At 44.5% G+C, this 20,491-nt stretch overlaps 1 protein-coding gene across 38 annotated transcripts in view; it reads right to left on the minus strand.

Moving 5' to 3' along the window:
* The window catches only part of HDAC4 (histone deacetylase 4), a 234,312-nt gene that overhangs the window by 46,736 nt on the left and 167,085 nt on the right, over positions 1-20,491 (minus strand). For all 38 annotated transcript variants that reach the window (XM_084288680.1, XM_084288701.1, XM_084288688.1 and 35 more), the window contains 3 exons: positions 10,751-11,008; positions 8,506-8,692; positions 1,623-1,756 (listed from right to left, as the gene is read on the minus strand). In XM_084288680.1, the coding sequence (XP_084144806.1) occupies positions 1,623-1,756; positions 8,506-8,692; positions 10,751-11,008 (579 nt within the window). The remainder of the gene's footprint in view (positions 1-1,622; positions 1,757-8,505; positions 8,693-10,750; positions 11,009-20,491) is intronic.

Consider the following 20,491-nt stretch of genomic DNA (forward strand, 5'->3'; position numbering starts at 1 on the left):
AAACAGAATATTGAAGTGAGGAGGAAGAAGGAGACGGAGAAAGAGGGAAAAGTTGTGCCCACAGAGCCTGTGGGAGACGATAAAGAAAAACTTTCATGAAGGTCTGGGCAGGAGTAGGAGATGGTGGGGGTAAAGGAACAGGGAAGCTAACCAGAGAGAGCAGTAAGTGCATTTAGCATGGCTGGTTATCCTGAAACAGCAGGTCAGACCTTTAAGAAAGTCCTCAGAGAAGGAAATGCAAATCGAGGTAGGAAGCTAACATTACATATTCATCGCTTTCAGAGAAAAGAAGAGTTAAGATGAGGCTGAATTTCACCAGAAGGGAAACACAGGTGGAAAGGAGGTGAAGATCTAAACCAACTCCTTCCTACAGTGAGAGCAACCTAGAATAACAATGGAGGGAAAACAGCAGTCGCTTGGGATCATACAATGAAGAATTTCGTACATTATAGAACAACTATAGCACCAATCTAGGAGGCAAGACAATTAGCACTGCACAATTTAACTACTACTTCTAAACAGAGGAGATAAACAGCAGCGGGGTGCTTGTTTTTTTGTTAGACAGCATAATCCCAAAATTCAGTTAAATGGATCTCCATGGACAGAATCAGGTTTGAAGTTCTTCCTTGCTCTCCTCAGGGATAAATAAGGGTACAACAGGGGAATGTTATCTAATGGCAATGCTGCCACCACGTGGATGTATTTTCTGATTGCTCAGAAAATATTTCTAGCCAGATGCTGACATAACTCAAATTTACAGTGTGATGCAGTCCCCTCAGATGTTCAAAGAGATGAGCAAACACTGTTTTTAATTTATCATTACTATTAGTTATGAATAATAATAAATATTAATCTTTACTCTTTTTATTTTAATAACTTTTCTCATAGTTTGCTTTGCTCTTAAAACATGCTTGTCCAATAAAACTAATTTAAGCACCTGTGATGGAACAGTGTTTAGTTACCTCCTCCTACCCTCATTCCTTTTACAGTATTTTCACTGTAGGTTGATCATTAATTATCAAGGAGCATTAAAGAAGTTATTAAACCACAGAAATACAAACTTCTTGCTCCACAGCTCCTGCTGTTATGATTGGAGCGGTATCAAATGACGTGGTTACTTCAGTTTGTGCTCTTATTTTTGGCCGCTTCAAGGTTCAGCACTTGATAGGGACTTCCATTTTACAGGGAACTGGGCCGAAAATTACATAAGCAGCTTCACTGCAAACAGTGCAGTTCACATCAGGCAAGAGCGTTCTCCAGTGTTTCACAAAATTTGCAACAGTCATCACAATGCAATGAAATCGGATCGCTAGAAACGCACTCCTGACATGCAAACGCACGAGCATAAACAGTCATCTAGGAATGGATTAAATTTAAGCCACATATGGCAAAACACTGCCTGCAGCTGGAGCTATAAAAATCTGAGGCCGGAATGCAGCATAAAGTTTGCACGTCCAGGTAGCGATCACCAGTCCGAGATGCAGGTTGAGTGTGCACGATACCTTCCATCCCAAAAATCAGCCCCTGAAGCTGCCTGCCACCCAGCAGGCGGATCAGGCAGGCAAACCCAAGGGCTGTTTCTCACAGCCCCCCAAATCTCCCCCCTCCAGTGCTGGGATTACCTCACACTTGCCACGGAGACCCGTCTCCTGCAGCCGGGACCAGATGCTCTGGATCCTCCCCGCGTGCTCGGGGTGGCTGTTTGTGTTTCCACAGGTACACTGATGTTTCAGCATCAAGGTGTCGTAGACAAGGCCTGCAGCAGAGGTTACAAAATTGCTCTCAGTGAAAGGAACTACTTTGCCAGATGTATGAAAAAATACATATATCTATTTTTGGTCTACCGTACTTTGCATTGAAGAGAACATTTATAGACAAAGGCAGCGTGTGCTTCACCAGGAACCACAGAGCTCTACGAAATGACAGTCTGAGACGCTGGGAAATGAGGTGGGCAGCTGCTTTGAACACAGAACCAGACCTGCAGCGATCCCTCCCGTTAGAAATCCTCAACAGATACAGACAAGAACTGAGTCAGTCGCCACCATCGCTGCAGGCCGAAGCTGTGCGAGTGACAGGAGGAGGTGACAAATGACAACACGGGTATGAGTGCAGGCGTGCCAGCGCAGGAACATGATCTAGAGGGGGGCTGACTTACAACTTGTCCGCTGGGTACCTTTATAATTACTGCTAAAATGACTCTAGGGCTTAGGATTAAAAACCAGAAGGAATAAGTCGTTAGCAGGCACTGTGTTTCGTAAAATAGTTTGCGCCGAAGTCTTTGCATCAACATTATTTGACAACATACTAATTAAGTCTATTAGCACACACTTGGGCATAATTATTCAGCGCGATATGTAGGTATTTAGCCGTGTTGTTTCATTGTAACGTGGGAGTCAAGCAGCTAAATCCCCTTGCATTACCAAGTATTTATGGCATGACAACAGCGTAGGAGCCTGCTTCATGCTCCGGAGCTGCCCGGGTACGTTTCTGGAACGGGAGCTACGATTTCATAGCCAATGTTCCACTGAACAGAACCAGCAGTTCCTCCGCAGCCGTGCTCTCCTGGTGACAAAAGACCTTTTCTGCACTTAATGTAGAAGAGACACAGTCAAATGTTTCAATCTGTCCTTCCCTTCAGGCAGCAGCTCTAGAGAACAGAAGAAAAGGGGCTTCAAGGGGCATGGTTTCTTGCAGGGAGTGCCTTTGCGAAAGCACAGTATAAACAGGCAAGTGAAAGGTCTCGAAGAGAATCCAAAGCCTCTGAATTAGCAGCAAAGGCAGGAGTTTCTCCCAACCCAGCACTGAAGGGTCTGCATCCAGCCCAAACTGCTCCTCCTAAATGCCACCAGAGCAGAGCGTACCTGCGCTGCGCCTGGCAGTGCGAACACAGCATGCGGGGCCTCCCTGAGCTGGCTTTCACGTAAGCACTGATAAACAGCACAATTTGCAACTGCGTGGAGTTCAAAGAGACCTGGAAAATACGGCTCTGAGAACACACATGGACACGTAGCCTGGAGCTGAGCTCCGTGCTGCTGCCTGTACCCACGCTAGCTAGTCTGAGTGGTGCTGGAATCACAGCTTTTGCCTGCGTGTAGGCATGTTCTGCCGCTGAGAAATTTGGCCTTCCCCTCTGAAGCAAACTCTGGCACTGACACTCTCAGCTATTCCGCCTTAGGGAAGGTGCCTGGCAGTTCCTCTCCTTGCTGTAGGTGAGTGCAAGGCAAAAAAAACCAACAACAACGTTTTCAGTTCTAGGAAGGGAAAAGGGCGCTTGTTAATTGACTGACTTTGGGTTAGCCAAAGTTCAGTTAAATAAGATCATGCTGCAGAGCTCTGTAGGGGTCTCCTGTGCTGGAGTGACCATCAAACTTCATCAGGAGCTGCTGGGCAAAGCCTGGTGCTGTAAATGTCACCTGCAAGGTGTGGACCAGTGGTATGGCTGGCTGCCCCCCAAAACTCCCCAGTTTATTCAAACTGGCACAAGGTCTGTAGTTGCTTTAATTCAGGTTAATTCAGTTCTGAAGGAAAGTCAGCTTCAAGGGATGTCAGGCACTTTGGCAAAGTGTTTGTTAGCACAAAGATTCCCATGTAGGCTCTTCCTAGACCCTCATGGGACTGCACTAGGTTTGGCTAAACTGCTGGTATTAAACCACGAAAAGTGCTTCTGTCTTCTCTGGCTTCCAGACATATCTATGGGGACTTCAATTATACGTTACAGATTTAAAGCAAAACGGTGCATGTGCACATATTAAACATACACATCCACGCTCAAAAAAATAGCCTTGAATTTAAGCAAAAAGAAGTCCAAGCAGCAAGTCGCTCACCAGGTAGCTGCTGACCCTGCTGGGCGCACCCCTGGCACCCCCTCAGGGCACAGCCACTGGCACGTGCATTGCCTTGCCAGAGACAGCCTGTACCGCAGCACGGGGTGAATACACCCGGAGCTTACCAGTGTTCAGATTTTAGCAAAACGATAAAACAAGCCCAGCCAGAATCCTGCATCTGAGACGCTCTTGCTAGCATTGCTCTAAGTGTGCCTTGCTACAAAGCCAGGTACGTGGGGATTTACCCACAGCCTGCAAATTTTAAAATTAACTCTTCAGAACAAGAAATAAGTAAAAATACTGTCATGTGTAATCTGAGGCTAGTTCATATCACGCCTTCATGAGTTTCAGGAGAAATCAGGCTCTTCCAAGCAGTTACAAGTACTTTTTAAGCAGCCTTTCCTGCCTGCCTCCTGGATTCCCAGACGATGCTTAATCCTGTTGCTCTGACAGATCTTTTCGTTGCTGGGGAGCTGGGCACAACTTGACAGTGAATTATACTGATTGCACTGCAAAGCTGGAAGGGGTCTAACACTATTTAAAGAGTCAGGATGAGAATCTGTGCCGCAATCTGTGTTTCTTTTTAAAGGTGTTTTTCTCAAGTCTCTGAGCTTTAAATAGTAACTACTGTAATACCAGCGCGATGCAACCGTAGGTATGTAGGCAAAGCAATGTCTAGCCAGATTAAAAGCCTCTGTCTCATTCCCTGGTTTGTGCCTGGTAATACTGCTAGGGCAGAAGCCAACACAGATCAAACCAGCGATAAATACAAACGAAAATCTAGCTTTTTGCATTGACCTTACATTCTTCAGTTGTTCCTGTGACGCCTGCATTGCAGCAGATTTGCCAGTGACCTCCCATTTTTTCATCTGCATCCACGAATGCGGGAAAGCTGAAGGTGTGTTTAAAAAGTGTGCATACATCTAAAGTGGACTTTCCTAACAGCCTACTCAAGTTAAGGTAGACAAAATAGTTAAAGAAAAGGTCTCCAGAAAATGTGGTGGTAGGGTGCCTACTCATCCCTATTTCTTAAGTTAATGGGCACTACAGTGGGGTTTATACAATTCAGTTGAGGTTTAAAGTTTCCCCACTCCCAACAATTCATTGATAACAGCAACGTCTCAATGAAGTTTTTCTGTACTGAAACATTAAACCATTGGAAAGAAGGGAAATGTTCCAAGTTGCTTACTGTGGTTGGGGACACTCAGATGAAGACACACGCACAAAGGAAAACTTGATAATTTGAGCTTAAAATACTAAACGACTTTGACCATTACAAGTTAAATTAAGTGATCCTGGAAGCAATACTCTTTAAGACATGAGAACAATCGTTTTTAAAGGTCAGCACTAAAGTATAACCAACTCGCCTTTCTTGGCAGAGCAAACATATGATTTGAGGTTCAGATAATTATATTGCTCTGCACAGGAGAGAATAAATGCCTTCATCAGAAATGAAAAATACTTTAATGCAGAACATCAGAATAATTTGTGGAACCATTTTTACAGGAGATCAGAGACTGGATAATTGGAGCTATGCAAATTAATGGCCTAACCTGAGAAGTCTTTTATTCAAGTGTGTAGAACAGTGCATGCAGAAGTAGTCATTAAAGTCAAGGAGGCTACTTGTGCTAGCGAGGGCAAGTTCAAGGACTAGCTTTCTTTTATATTCTAGTACGAGGGAAAATTAAATGTCATGCTTCAGGACACAAAACTGACTGCTTGAAGAAGTCAGGAAGGGCACTGTTTTCACTTTCATGTGCAGTAATGCACATCATGTTTGAGAAGTGTATTATGTTGTTCTTTTCCTATACCTTTGAAGTCTCGGGTACTGGTCACTGACAGAGACAGGAAAATAAATTATACATAAAAAACAGAATTTCGAGCTGTCTGGTCCTAACTCTGTCCAGAGAAAGCATTAGCCCTTTCCATATAGTATTCTGAACACGAAAGAGATGAACTGTTCCTTTGTCTGTTGGACAAAAACTGATCTCTTAGGAGCCACATTTGTGTCTGGAGTAATCATTGCCGGCTTCATTAGGGCCATTGAACAAGGTTTGTTTTATCCTGCCTTCTCACAAAATGATCAAAACAATTCAAATCTTAATCTCTCTGAAATCCAAAGCACATAACTGTGTTAGAATCAGTCTCCAAAGCAGCCACTTATCAAACAGATGGATTCTCCTAGTGAAAAAGAAGCCCGATGCACTTCGGCACCGCATGCTTTGAAAAATACCCAAGGCTTTAATTTCCTGCCTTTCAAAGAAAAGTTCAATCCTAGTGATTAAGCTTTAGTATCCACCTCCAAAAACAGAATCTCTGACACACTGTAGACTACTTCAAGAAAACAGAACCAAGCTAACTCGTGCACACATGCTTAACATCTGAGATGTCTGCCTTTCCTTTCTGTGCCTGCATGCCCGGAGTAGTAGGCTCTTTTTTCTTCCCTGCCACTGTAAGCAAATAGTGCTGGTTAATTAAACTGGTGCTCTGCCTGAGTAGGAATGCATGTGGGGAACACAGGAACTCTGCTTGTCTGAAAAACTTCTCCTTGGGAAATAAAAAAGGGAAGGAAGCAGAGGTTTCATGGCCTGAGCGTGGAGAGGGTTTTAAGTTTGCTAAGCATAAAGAAAAATGGTGGAAATAGAATTTTACCCTCCTTCAAAATTGTCATGCATCCATTTTCCATGAATCTGGCAAGAGGAAGCTCACCTTTTACGCTCTCCACCTTTACTACTGCCAGTGAATGCCAAAAAACACTTTCTCCCTTAACAGCAGTTCATTGTGTTTTCCCTCCTCCATTCACCTAGCATAAACACAGAGAACTGCGCGAGATAGAAGGCAGTGGAAAAATGAGGACCTGGGAGTCTGGATATGGATAAATAGCACAAAAAGGATGTTTAAGAGGTGAAGCACATGAAGCATTTTTCATATCATCGCTCTGGATTAAGTAAATGTACGGTACTATATAAAAGCAATGCAATATTCCACCTTTTAAATGATTTTTTTTAACCCTTCCTCTAAGGAAAATGAATCATAACACTGTGCCAGTGTGTTTCCAAAGCAGCACTGTTCTCAAAATCTGCATTCCTACTGTTACTTTCTTATGTAATTTTTAATGAAATTCAGAGGCACATATCTGAGTAAAACATATATCCTTTGGTAGGAAACGTTACTGTATGCTCAAAGTCTTGCATATGATTGACAAGGCAACTTAAATAGCGGAGGAGGAGAAGGGAAGAAAGAAAAAGGAATGAATAATCTCTTAAAGTAGGGCCAGGCTTCCTTACTTGTTTTCAAAGCACCAAGGTCTGGGTCTAAGTGTATTAGATGCTCAAGTTTCATCTGGTTTGACTGTGAGCCAGAGGACTACCCTTCTCTGTATCCTTGGCAAAAGCCAAAAGCTAGAACAATCTTGATGCTGTAACTGGCTGCATTACAAATGTAGTTTTGCTAAAATTCAATGTTTAAACATTAGCAGCAGATGGAAACTTGAAGGGCTGATTTGCAAAAATTAGGTACTACCTGGACGTTTACAGAGCTGACTGCACATGCTTCCCACCTGCAACTAACAGCCGAAGAACAAAGTCAGATTTAATGCATCACTATTCCTATACCATCAGTATCTGAAAATAAATCTAATTCACAATGATGGTTTTAATGATGTTTTTCGAGTGGGTTAAATAAGATTAAATGAAGAAACCAAAGAGAAACAAAATCATGAGCTGCCCTTAATTGCAACATTTTTTTCTCCTTTCCTCAGGGCACACGTCACATGGCAAAATGTTCATTCACAAAATAAAACCTGACATTCGGGGAAGAAGGTGGACTTCAAAATAAGTCCTCCTCACCTAACACAGGACTTGAAAAGTTGCACATAATTAACTTTTACTAAAGCTACTGAATAAGCAGAAAGGATTTTGGTGGAAAAAGGCTGGTTTTAAGCCCTCACTGACTTAGGTACAGCATTTATTCCTCACCTTTAAACTTTGTGGGGAGACTAACACCTTTTTTGTATTTCTGGCTTTCACTGGACAAATGGAGAATTGCATTCATAATTTTCTTTCGAGACAAAGACTGACCAGGTAAGAAAACGCTCTTCAGCCTGTTTCTCCACACTGACAACTTGAAATAATCATCTCGCCTCACTTTTCCTAACCTACAGGCACAGACTCCTGGGCAGAGATTGTGTTGCAGAAGGAGGGGTAGGCTGGCACAGAGCCCAGACTGGATAACTTATGGCATGAGATTGTGCAGGGACTGGAGAAGGTGCAGAAAATACAGCCGATAGATACTGCGTTTGGCATGCTGTCCTTTTTCAATAACATTGCCTCTCTCCTCCTTGCATGTAAATCAGCCTTGTCACAGCATATGACTTGTCCTTTCTTTCTGGAGATATATAATTAAAGCACTAGGCTATGTTTCTATTGATTTTTGTAGTTTATTTTCTGTCTGGACTATAGGGTGACTGTCCCTCTAGGGAAGGAAAAGGCAGCACAACAGGGCAGAAGATGACTGATGCTATTCTCAAAGACAACAGGATATTACAGAGTCCACAAACACATCTGAGATTCAGACCCCGGACACGTGGCCTCGCAGGGACATGGGGCAGAAAAACACAACATAAAGGAAAACGGTGACCACAGCCCCACTGATTCAGTTTCCAGGGCCCCAAAAACATTACCTGTTGTGAACCTTGGCTTAGTGGGTGGCTCCTGTACGGACATAGGGAAGGTGGCCGAGGCAGGCGAGGACTGTGCGCGGGACAGAGGCCGGTGGCCTCCGAAGGATACGGGCATGCCAGCTGCCTCCAGCGACGCCTGGTAGTTTCTCAGCTGGTGAATGCGCTGCTGCTCCAACAGGAGGGCTTGCTGTGGGGAGAAGAGGCAGCTACTGAATATCTGCATGGTGCCCTCACGGAAGGGCTTTTAAGGGTTTTTAAAGTCTGCAAGCTTGGACTCATTTCCCTGATAACCGAGCACAAACATGTGCAGCAAATGAAGACATCTGTGTTGTTTGAATGAGCTCAGCCCTGAAGCTGGTGCATGCTGGCAGTGCCATCAGCAGAAACAGCCCCATTGTCCCCCGAATCTGGCCATATCTTCCTGCCCCCATGCCCCCAGCACTGCCCTGGTGCATGGAGCAGAGCCACACACCAGACCTGGGACAAGGGGGAGTGTTCAGCTGAGCTACGCCATCAGCTGGCCAGGCTCCTGACCAGAAGGGATGGCTGTTCCAACTCACCATGCTCAAACTACAGCTTAACGAAGTTCCCTTTCCTCTTTGAGGCAAAGCAATTGCAAAGGACACAGCATATTTAAGACTGCTCAGGTGGGACTGCTGTGCTTTCGGAGGCACGGTACCCCTGCGGTCCATCACCAGCAGCACGTCACCTCGCGTTTCCTTATTTATTCTTACCAAGGAAATGAGGCCTACGTGTGGTTGTATAAATCAGAGAAAGAACTTTGCACAAGCACGGCTGGCAATGGCACCGATCCCTCAAGGCAGCGCTGTTATGAAGACCGTGCCACTCAATAAGGAGCTGGAAATGAAGGCTCTGAGCTGCAGCCAGGGACGCTCACGTGGGGCCCGCGAGCCGGCCCCGCAGTGCCGGGGAGACAGCAGAGAGCAGCTAGATGCAAATGACTGCACAGAGCAACCAATTTGCACCTGATTCACAGACACTGCAACTGCAAGCCTGGCACCAGTCCGCCTTCCCTAGCCAAGGGCTGTGGATTTGCTCAGAGCTACACCCTGGCATGGCTACAGCAATCTGTTCTTGGCTGCAGATCCCACGCAGGGGTTACCCAAGGCTCCAGGTACAGTCAGGCACTCAGTGCTGCGGGCCGCAGGGATGAGCAGAGCACCGGTGCCTTAAGAGAATCACAGCCTTCTCATTAGAGCTACCACAAATGGCATTTTCTGGGAGATTATGCTATGCTGCGTTGCTACTGGATTTATTGCTTGTAATCCACGTGCCTCTGGTGTTTACTGTCCAGAGTGAGCACACCTGGGATCTCTGGGATCTGCAGTACTGAAGAAGGAATCCCCTTCAGGAAAACCAGTTTGTCACCTGTTCCCTTATCTGGCCCTCCTGTGGGGCAGTCAGTTTGTTTTAAGACATCAGAATAAAATGAAATCCTCTGCTAGTATTTAGGGCTCAAAAATGTTAAGACGTGTTGTCTTCCCGAAGAAGCAGAAAGTGTTTGGGTGGCTGCAAACACACTGACTGCATTTTGTGCAGATGATCCAGGTTCTCTTCTCTGGGACTTTTGAATCGACATTGTGACTCCAGGGAAGGATGGCATTGATTTTACTTGCAGATTTCCTTCCATACCAAATACTCAGAAGGTGGCTTACCCCTACCTTTTCCTCCTTAGAGTACTATAAAGAGGTCACAAAAAGCCAAGTCCCAAATGGTCACTGTGATAATATGGGGATTTACTTTGTAAAGTAACTGCACTGCTTCCTTGCAAGGCTTTTTGTTGCCTCCCCTTGTCCCAGAGGCTCCTAGCAGCACTCTCATAAACACCAGGACTTGTCCTCATGCTGCTGTGCTTTGTTATGTGTCTGCAAGCTCAGGCTGTATTTGTCAATTTAGTTTAGTGCTACCCTTCCCACTCTCTATACATACAAGGGTAGCTTGTTCCTGTACGATGATTATAATTCACCATTAAAATGCTGGTAAAATCTTGAACTGTTTTTTTGGCATTTGGGTTAGCTGCAGACATGTTTTTGTACCAGTAACTAACAGATTTCTAACACTTACTCCTAGCAGCTGTAAATATCTGAGGTGAGGGATGGTTAATGTCCTGATTTTAATACACAATGGCAATACATAGATTCAGCCCCTCACTCTGGATGCTGCTAAACTCCACCAAAGACCAAGAAGCCTGGTTCCAGGAGCCCCAAGTGTATTTTGAGCTCACCTGACGGAAAAGCAGCTCCTGCTCAGCCTGCCTCTGCCCAGACTCCAGCTCCTGCTGTGGCTCGGCTTCCTCCTCATCGCTCTCAATGGGTTCTTGCTTCACTTGCACCATGTTGGCCAGCCCCGGGGCCTCCTTTTGGCTTGCGACTCTGTCGCTGTATGGCTCCTCCAAAAGGGCTTGGTGTTCTCGTAACTCCTCTTCTGTCTCCTCCGGGTGGCTTTCATGCTGGCGAGCTGGCTCATTGGGCTTTGATATTATCTGAAAACACCCCAGAGGTTAATTGATAAATAAAATGTAACTCATTGCAGGTGAATTTGACTGTGTTCTCTTCAAAGAATCAGCTTCGTGAAAAGAGAAACTGTGATTTACAGCTCTTATAAACATTGTCCAAAACAACAGTGTAAGGAAAGCCTTGAATCAGGTTATCCTTGGCATTAAGTGTTATCAAAGAAATACTTTGCCCCAAGTAATCATGGCTCCTCAGTTTCCACTTCATTTCCCCCCTAAAGTAATCAGAACCTCTTAAGCCTATAGACCTATGGATGCTACCGAATTCACAAGCAGCATAACAACCACCAGTACATTTAGCAATTAAAATCCTGAAAAAAAGCAACAGAGACAAATCCTCTGAGGGTTTCTGCTTCATTGTTTGTCCAGCTTCTTCTGGAATCACCCCATTAATTTTATGTTTAAAGGGAGATAGCATCATCAAGATTCCTCCAAAACTTGCATTCTCATGAAATTTGTTAAGAAGAAACTGAGAATACTGAACTTACAGCATCTGTACAGAAACAAACTGCAAGAAGAGCGTCATTCTAACCACACCTTCCTAACTAGAGGCAGTGAGCTTCCCTGAAAGTGTGCGTGAAAACAAAAGGGAACAATATAATTTTCATCATAATTCACACAAGCCAAAACTTTCTGAAAATATATCAGTGAGATAAAATTCTCAGTGCTTGGTCTCAGACTGCTTGTGATTTTTATTTGGAGCAAAAAAACATGTGTACTGCTTTTAAATCCAGCAGAGGTAAATAAATCAATTTCCTTTCTTTAAAGGAGCTCAGACTGTACCCGTTTCATACGCTTATAAAGAAACTGCTGAACTTTGAAAGCTGTCAGGGCAGAGCTTTAATAAGGATTAGGTCATTGGTATGAAAAGCAATATTGATTTTAAATCTAATAAAGCTAAATCAAAACACGGTTATTGAACACATGCAGAAGGACTGACTACTTATAAGTAACTCACTCTTTGAGGAGCATTGGCTCAAACCTGAAACTAAGCCTTTTTTCCCTAAATGTAAGGAGAGAGGTTCTGCCATATAACTTAAGCAAAGCTACACAAAGCGGGTTTAGGCACACAAAAGCCATATGAAAGATTCATTGCCTGCAAGTATCACACCAAGGACAGCAAAAAAATTGTTTTTATCTACAGCAGAGGCTGTCACAAAACCAGGGCTCAAAGCTTCTTTTAACACCTGAGATTGTAAGGACGAGGACGCAGGGCGACAGCTTTCCAGCACTGTGTGGATTACCGGGGTTTGGATGTCTGAGCTTCTGAAAGGAACATTATATGCAGAGGGGCCTTATCTTGTATAGTTTGAGGCAAAAGCCCTGTGGGGTTCACGTGAAGCCCCAGTACAGTCGGTGGGTGCAGCCCATCCCTCTGTTGTAAGAGGCAAGGATTTTGTACTGACCAGTAACTGGCTGCACAGCTGCTGTTGGCAAGTTTCCACAATGAGGAAACTCATTGTGCCCTTGGAGAGTCAACAGCTGCTTAGAAGAGATGGGATCCACTTAACTAATAAGGCTGGCCAACCTAAACCAAAAAGAACAAGGGAGGGAGAGATTCCTCAACAAGCAGCTAAGACAGCTGGGGACACGGTAGTCAAGCCAAGGGCCCAGAGTGGTGGGAGTAAAAAAGGACACGACAATCTACAAAACCACGTAGAGGTGGCATCTCTTTGAGCTCAGGAACAAGAAGAAGGAGGAAGGGTGTGCAGAAACGCCTGGTGAGGAAAGCTCCCAAGCCTGTCCTGGGGAATTGGCAAGCTTGGATGCCTCTCTGAGATGCCTCTGCACCAGTGCATGCAGCATGAGGCCCACACGGGAGGAAGAGACGTCTGCGTGTAGTTACAGGGCCATGACCTGGTCATGACCATGACGTGGTGGGATAATAAATATGACCGGAGTGCTGTGATGGAGGGATATGTGATTTTTAGGAAGGACAGGCCAGGAAGGTGAGTAGGGGGTTGCCCTTTATGTGAGAGAAGAGCAGGAATGCATGGACCCCTGTGCTTTGGTATAAGTTTGAAGTTAGTCAAGAGCTTTTAGGACTGCTGCAATCTCCTGGTCACACAGAAGTAGATGGGGACTACTTTAAACCACTGGAAGATGATAACTAGCTGATCCTGCTTGAGCTGGGATGTTGGACCAGATGATCTCAAGAGTTCCCTGCGAACCTAAATGATTCTGGGATCAAAACTTCTCCAGGATTTTTGTGAGGTTGCTCCCCCATTCCCATCTCCCCCAGTGCATTACTAGTAACACACACTGGATAGCTGAACTATGGTAAGCTCAAGTTAGCTCTTCAATCAGTTTTCTTTAAGCTCACTTACGCTTGATGAATATAATCTGGTTTAAAGATAATTAAATCATCATAAACCATCTTCTCCTGCATTTTTCTGCTTGGATTGCAGGTCTCAAGCTTTGAACTTGATACCTTTTGAACTTATGAACTACGCAAGGTGAGTAATTGCTGGGAAAATAACTTACAATGTCATTGTCAAATCTAATGGAAATGAGGAGCAGTGTAATTCCCTAGAAGTTTTAAATTATTCCAACCCCGTAAAAACATAAGAATTAAATGAAAAACACATGTATAAAATGCTACAATGAAGGCTGAAAATGAAGTGGCCAATGACAAGGACATTTCAAACATTCACTGTGCTGTCCTAATATAAACCGAATCTCTTGGTATGCCACTTGTTCTAGCTACTGCAAACCAATTCTTCTAAAAGGACAATTTTGCAAAGTAAATATTTTGTTATGAACATATTCCATGTAATTCACAATGATGTGATTTATTAATACTCCCTGAAAATCTTCCGGTTTTGTAATTCTATGATCATATGCTTGTGTTAAAACCAAGATATTAAGTTAAGAAAATCTACAGTAATCCACGTGCAAGGCAATGAATATCAAGTTAAGATAGCCTTTAAAATGCTCACAAATACATCTGAAATAGTAAGCAATTACCCAATGCACCATAAATAACTCCTTCCCTTACCAAGCTCAGTACTATCCTTTGCAATGAAGCTATTGTCTATTTTCAAATCCTGTCACCTCTGGTTATCACATACTGCCACCATAAAACAAAGTGAAAGGCACTGTCTTTCACTGCCTCTGGCCTTGGACAGCTGACTATTTCAGTACAGAAATAACTATTTCAGTACAGAAGTAACTATACATCTCGATTCGCAAGCATTATTAAAGACTAGATACCAGCTGTTCACATTTCTTATCTACCTCTGAAACTCAAAGAGAAAGAAGGAAAAGCAAAAACATAGACAAAAAAAAAATCTGTCTTGAAGAAGATGCAACTATTTTGAACTAGTTGGACGAGGCCCTGGGCAACCTGATTTAGTGTGTGGCATCCCTGCCCACGGCAGGGGGGTTGGAACAAGATGATCTTTAAGGTCCCTTCCAACCCGAGCCATTCTGTGATTCTATTATTCTAAGATCACCGTGATGTCAGATCCCAATGCAAGGAAATCCAAAGGATTACTCATTTTTCCATGGAATGTTTCATAAAGAAAAAAAAAAAAAGTGGGGAGGGGGGCTTTTCTTTGCTAGTAAAATTTGGGATCAGTAAAATTTGGCATCTGTCTGCTAGGTACTTACTATATGTCTACTTGGTACATACACATGGTACCTTGTCTGTGGTCATATATTCTTAGGACACTGAGAATTTTGAAGATACTGCAACACGTGCCAAAATGTCTGTTTTCTCATCACAGAGTAATGAAGAGTCACCAACAGAAAAAATGACTGAGAAGGTCCCAGAAAGATATAATTAACACATTTTCTTTTTAGATAACACGTGCCACAGGGACCTGTTTGGTTCTAAAAGACAGCTGAAGTGCTCCTTGGAAAGTACGTGCAGAGTTGGAGAACCTCCATGAGACTGTACAGCACAGCTTCACATCTGGGCATCCCTGACCAAATGGTGCACCTCTGAATCTTTCTCCTAAGAAGCCAAGCAGTTATGGAAGAAATTTCTGGTCCTGCACAAGGACAAAGCTCCTACAGCAATGAAAAGCTGACAGAGATGAAAGTTGGGCATGACTTTAGGTGCTGCTATAACTTGAGTTGGATCTAATCTCAAGTTCTCTTTCACTTTAGGTCTCCAACATAGGAACCTGGTACCTCTCTGGTGTTGCTCCTCATGATAATGGTTGCTGAACACATTTTGAAACACTGAAGAGACTGCTTTCAAAAACAAGATTAATAACAGTCCTTTGGGAGAGGGCATACGTGCTGGAGGGCACACATCAGTCATGTCCTTCAGAAAATTCAGCGTTGCTGGAGAGACTGCCGCGCAAAGGACACAAGCTGGAGGCTGGAAGCATCACACACACCTTTGAACTTCAGGATAAATCACCACATTTCCATACAACTCATCCAGGTTTATCTACAGATAGTGCAGGCTCAAAGAGATCATGCTTGACAGTGTGCCAAAAGCCCATTCTACTTTGGCAGATAAGTACAGCCGGTCAAAACTTTGTGTAGACAGGAACATGCTGAAAGGCAGGTCAGACAACACCACTGTTGAGAAATGTCCAGTTTATATCCTTGGAAGTGCAGAGCATGCCCAGCAGGGTGGAGTGACTTGCCCTGTTTGGGGAACGGGGCAGAATAGCAGTTGTTAGCAGCTGGGACCCAGCCAGCCTCAGCCTCTCGTGCACTGGTAATGTCGACCACGCAGAGTCCTGATCCCCCCTGGAAGCAGCACTGTGGGGGACACGAGTGTGGGTGGGTGGCATAGGGAGTCCCATTGAGCAGAGGAAGAGAGAAACCAGGCAAGTGAGGAAGAACAAGACTGGCTCAGCCCTGACCACTGTGTTTCTGAGAGGAAACCTCCCTTTCCTCCCTCTGCAGATCAAAGAGGACAGACTCAGAGAAGAAAGAACAACTCTGGAGAGCTGGAGGAACAGCTTTGGTCAAAATGAGGAAAAATGGAAGATGAGGGGACAATAAAGGCTCAGCTCATAAGCATCCTGAAACAGCCAAAAAAATGTCATTCTTGAGTCAAAGACATAGATAGGAACTGAGAAATGAGAGGCAGGTGGTGTGGAGCAGGTACGCTGGCAGGGATGCTCAAAGGAAGGCAGGCACAAGGCAGAGTGCATCCTGTAGGGGAGCAGGCATGTGGACAAGCATCTGGAGAAGAAAACATACTGCTGAGGGCTTGAATTAATCACTCAGACACGGCAACACAAGCACTGCTCTTCTGGCTATCTCGGATGACTCTTTCCACGTGAGGTACCCCTTGCAGAACGAGGAAATTCTAATTTTAACTTCCATAGGCTGAAGAGAAAACAGAGGTGATAAGGGATGATGGGGAGAGGCAGAATTGGGCACAGGCCACGCAGGGAGCTGGCAGAATGTTCTGCAGCAGCTGAAGCCTAGAAAAATCTCTTTTTTTTTTCTTTCTTCCTGAAGTGATGAGACAGCAGGAAAAAATAACTGTCTGAAGCAGCCGACCTGCTGGAAGGACCACGAGCCTGCTCGCCTCTGTGCCTAGATGAGAGGGAACGATCGAACTGCAATGAATCAAAGAACAGGGACTGCCTGGAGGGGAAAAGGAGGGGAAGCAAGAAGAAAACACTCTGGCATCAGCAGAGGCTGTTTTCTTTTTTCCCCCTCTCCCAAGGAATTGGAATTACGGACTTGATTATATCAGGTATGCGTCTACGTATCTTCAGATCTGCAGCTACAAACACCCCACAGAACCATGGCTCCTGGCAAAACCACTTAATAGCGTGTACGAGGTAATAGGTGCAAAGATACACACAGCACATGAATCCCAAGTGCCTCGCATCTTGCTGAACTGCATTTCATATTCAGCTGACAGACACAGCATGAACGCTGAACGAGGTTTTCCGGAGATCTTTTCAATGCATCTTATATCCAAAGATATGTTTGGGTGCTTGAAGCCACCTGGAGCCATGGCATTTCTTCAGGAAGATGAAAACATTTTGTTACTTTATCAATCAGCCTGAAAGCAGAGAGAAGGGGGTGTGGGGGGAAACCGAGTGATAAATGAGCAAAGGCTACACCAAAATAGTTTTCCCTTAAACTGTTTGAAGGGCAGGAGCGCTATCTGAACGTTGTGCAATACAACCTATGCTGTATTTTTCCAATAGTACAAATTAAACATTATATATTAAAAGCTACTCCAGAAGTCACTCGAGGCTAAACTGTTAATGTGTGCCAAAAAAGAAAACATCAGGAAATAGCGAGGTGAAATTCTAGGTGTTAATAAAAACGTATCCACCCAGCACAGTTGCACCACATGCAAGTCAGGGCACTGCAGTCTGGCATATATGGACATCTCCACGTATATGCCACAGCAGGAGAAACACCGCTCTTTGCAGTGTGCTAAAACGGGGGTTTACCCAGAAGAACCACAATTTGACCACAGAAGCTCAGTGTTAATCTGCTTAACAGTACAATTCAGGACTAAAAGGGAGATTATCTGTTCTATGAAGGCTTCATGAATTAAACATTCAGTGGACTAAAGCCAGAACACTCAACATCACTACAGCAAGGTAAAAAGTTGAGTTTTCTGGCACGTGATTTATGGAAATCTCACTTGCATATTTCTCTTTAGAAAGGCAATTGCTGCTTCAAGACCTATCATGCTGAAGAACTGTTCTTTTAACTCAGAACACCCAGAGCACACCGCCCGACTTCCCCTGGCTCCACGAGGCCATCACAACAAAAATACCCCCTGAATGCCAACCTCCAATGCCACCGAGATCCATCAGCAAAACGCTGTTTTCTTCTCTCTCACTAAAAAAAAAAAAGACTAACATTTGCATCTTACAAGAGACTGAAGTCTGCAGAGGAATTATCGCTGCTGAAGATGAAGTGATGCTGGGACTGCTGCATGTATTTATTGTACAACAAGACAACAATTCCCCTCACCCCTGGCAAAGCTCCTCTGACCATGGGAAAAAAAAGCCAACATTCCCAAGGCTTGAACGTTAAAAACGCAAAAAAAGGTGGGAGACATGAGTGTGCGGTGCTGGTGCAATTTAAGGTCATCTCTCCCATGCACCTGCGTTAATGTATAGCTTTTATTTGCAGGACTGTTTAGTATTTACTCTTCCAGGGCTCATGCCTCATTCAGATCAAAGGTTGCACAGAGCTCATCTAACAAGAAGTGATCCGGTATCTTACCCAGAATCTTATTTACTGCATCAGCCCCTGCTTCTGAAGGAGCTGTTGATTTCTGCGTGTGGTTTTGTAGCGTGATCATCACTAGAGCACTCAAGCACTCTGCCAATATTACTGCATCTGCACTCGCGAGGACTCGGTGGCAGGAAGGCAGTGGAGCTGCTCCAAGCCATCCAACAGGCGGCCGAGGCAGAGATTCTGGTCAAAGCATGCACAGCGAACAGCTGATCATCCACCATGTGTGTTACATGTGCAAGCACACCTCTGCAGCTAGCAGCCCTGTCTCAGCACGACGTGTCCTGCAAAGGGCATTCGGAAAACGAGGGATGGGTGGAGGTCAGGTGCAAGTGTCCAAAGGGCCATGCAGCAGCGCATGCCTCTGCGGCGAGGGGAAAGCCAGTTCTGCAGCAGTGTTGAGCTGCTGTAGCCCTAGGGCCCCTTCTTTACCCCTTCCAGCAAACCACTCGTTGCTCCTTATGTGCCCTCCAATTTCTGCACCAAATGAAGGCAGCACGTCATCGAAAAGCAGCCTTGTTCTCACCCTTCTCCTGTGTGCCGAGTTCTGGGCCTTGTACGAGAAATACCACTTGATAATGAAAAACTGAATCAAATAAGGATGCAAAAGACTTGTATGGGAAACTTTAAAACTCCCATTTTCTAGCTTATGCACTCAGCTTTGCAACTACAAAAATGCTCTTTTTATTCATGCATGTCTCTTTTGTTCCTGTTTTTGGGGAAATGCTTTTCCTTTGGCGTGAGCGTGTTTTATTTTTCCCTCCTCAAAGCAAATGCAAATGTCACCACCAGGTGACAACAGGAGCACTGGGTTACCAGGGCTGTGACCCTCATTTTCCACAGAGAGGTCCTCGCATTCTTTCCTCACATTTTTCCCCATTTGTCAAGTTTCAAGTTCCTGCTCCAAAGCCTCAGGAACCAAGGCTTTACAGCAAAATCCCCTAGATGATTCTTCTTATTATTAACTGGGAGAAAAACAACATATTTTCCTTAGCTGCCTCCTTGGAAACAACAAGACTTGTTTTGGCTGCAATCTTCTCAAAAATTTAATCTGATGTAGACACCTAACAGGGAAAGTTTAAAGCCAAAATCTTAAAGTCAGGAAAAATCACAAGCAATTGAAAACAGTCTCCTAACTATTTACAGGAAATAATACAACACAACCTTAACAGACAGTGCTGTCGCTTCTGCTAATAATTAAAAGGCAGCAATCTATTACATTATTTTTAGTTGTGCCCTCACTCTCTTACACACAAGGGTCTTAAAATATCCGTGTGTCTGGGAAAAGTCTTCTTCCATGTCAGCACTTGGATGCTATCCCACGGGATAAATTTGCCACACACATACAGAGCGAGCACCGAAGCGCTTTTAACTCATTGCTTATATAAATCACACACATGGAAATTGCCCCCGTGCATTCGGTTTAATTGCGCTCAGCCCGCCCGCCTCTCCCGTGGATGTGATACATCGCAGCGCTAACAAAGCTGAAATTCAGCCTCCTCGAATTGCACACGCTCTGCAGCTCCTGGGAGGTCTCAGTGAAAGCCTGAATGAGTTCGGTAGGACGTCACTGTGAAGCCTTTGGACGCTCGCAAGTGCTGGCAATGGAAATCCTTAAAAACTAAAACAAACAAACCGCTGAGCTGAAATTTATTTCCTAACAAAGAAACCCTACCTAGCGCCCCGAGTCTGACGATCCTAGCGATCCTGGTTTCAACGCTGGCTACACAAAGTGTGTTTGGAGGGAGGTAAGTGAAACGTCCATGGAAACAGCAGCTCCGCCGCCCCGGTGTGCGGGGCTGAATCAGGTCCAGGGCTGGCACGCGCGGTGCACAGTGGCCACAGTCCAGAAGTACAAGATTGACGTCAGCAACTTGTGTAATCATCCTGCCTTCGCTCTGGTCCGTAAACAAAGTTTTGGGGGGGCGGGGGTGTCTTTCTTTAAAACTGTCTCTTTCTCCTCACTGGAAAGTTGTTTTATTTATTATTATTATTTTTCATCCGGCTCTCAGCAGTTATATTTTCTCATATGGCTGGAAAAGTGAAAATATTTGGAGAAACCTCCGCCATAAATCAAATTGCAGCAATCTGAAAGGCATGCCTGCTATCTTACTTGTCCACCAGAACTTGAAGCCTACTACTGGACTTGTTTCTTAAAGAAAGCCACAACTGGAAATAAAACAGTACAAACCAAAGAGCCAGAAAAATATCGCACTGATTATGATTTATTTCACCTTTCCCTCACAGCCTTTTTACGTTCCAAGT

The sequence above is a fragment of the Netta rufina genome (assembly GCF_964035555.1).
Source record: "Netta rufina genome assembly, chromosome: 6".
NCBI classification, from domain to species: Eukaryota; Metazoa; Chordata; class Aves; order Anseriformes; family Anatidae; genus Netta; species Netta rufina.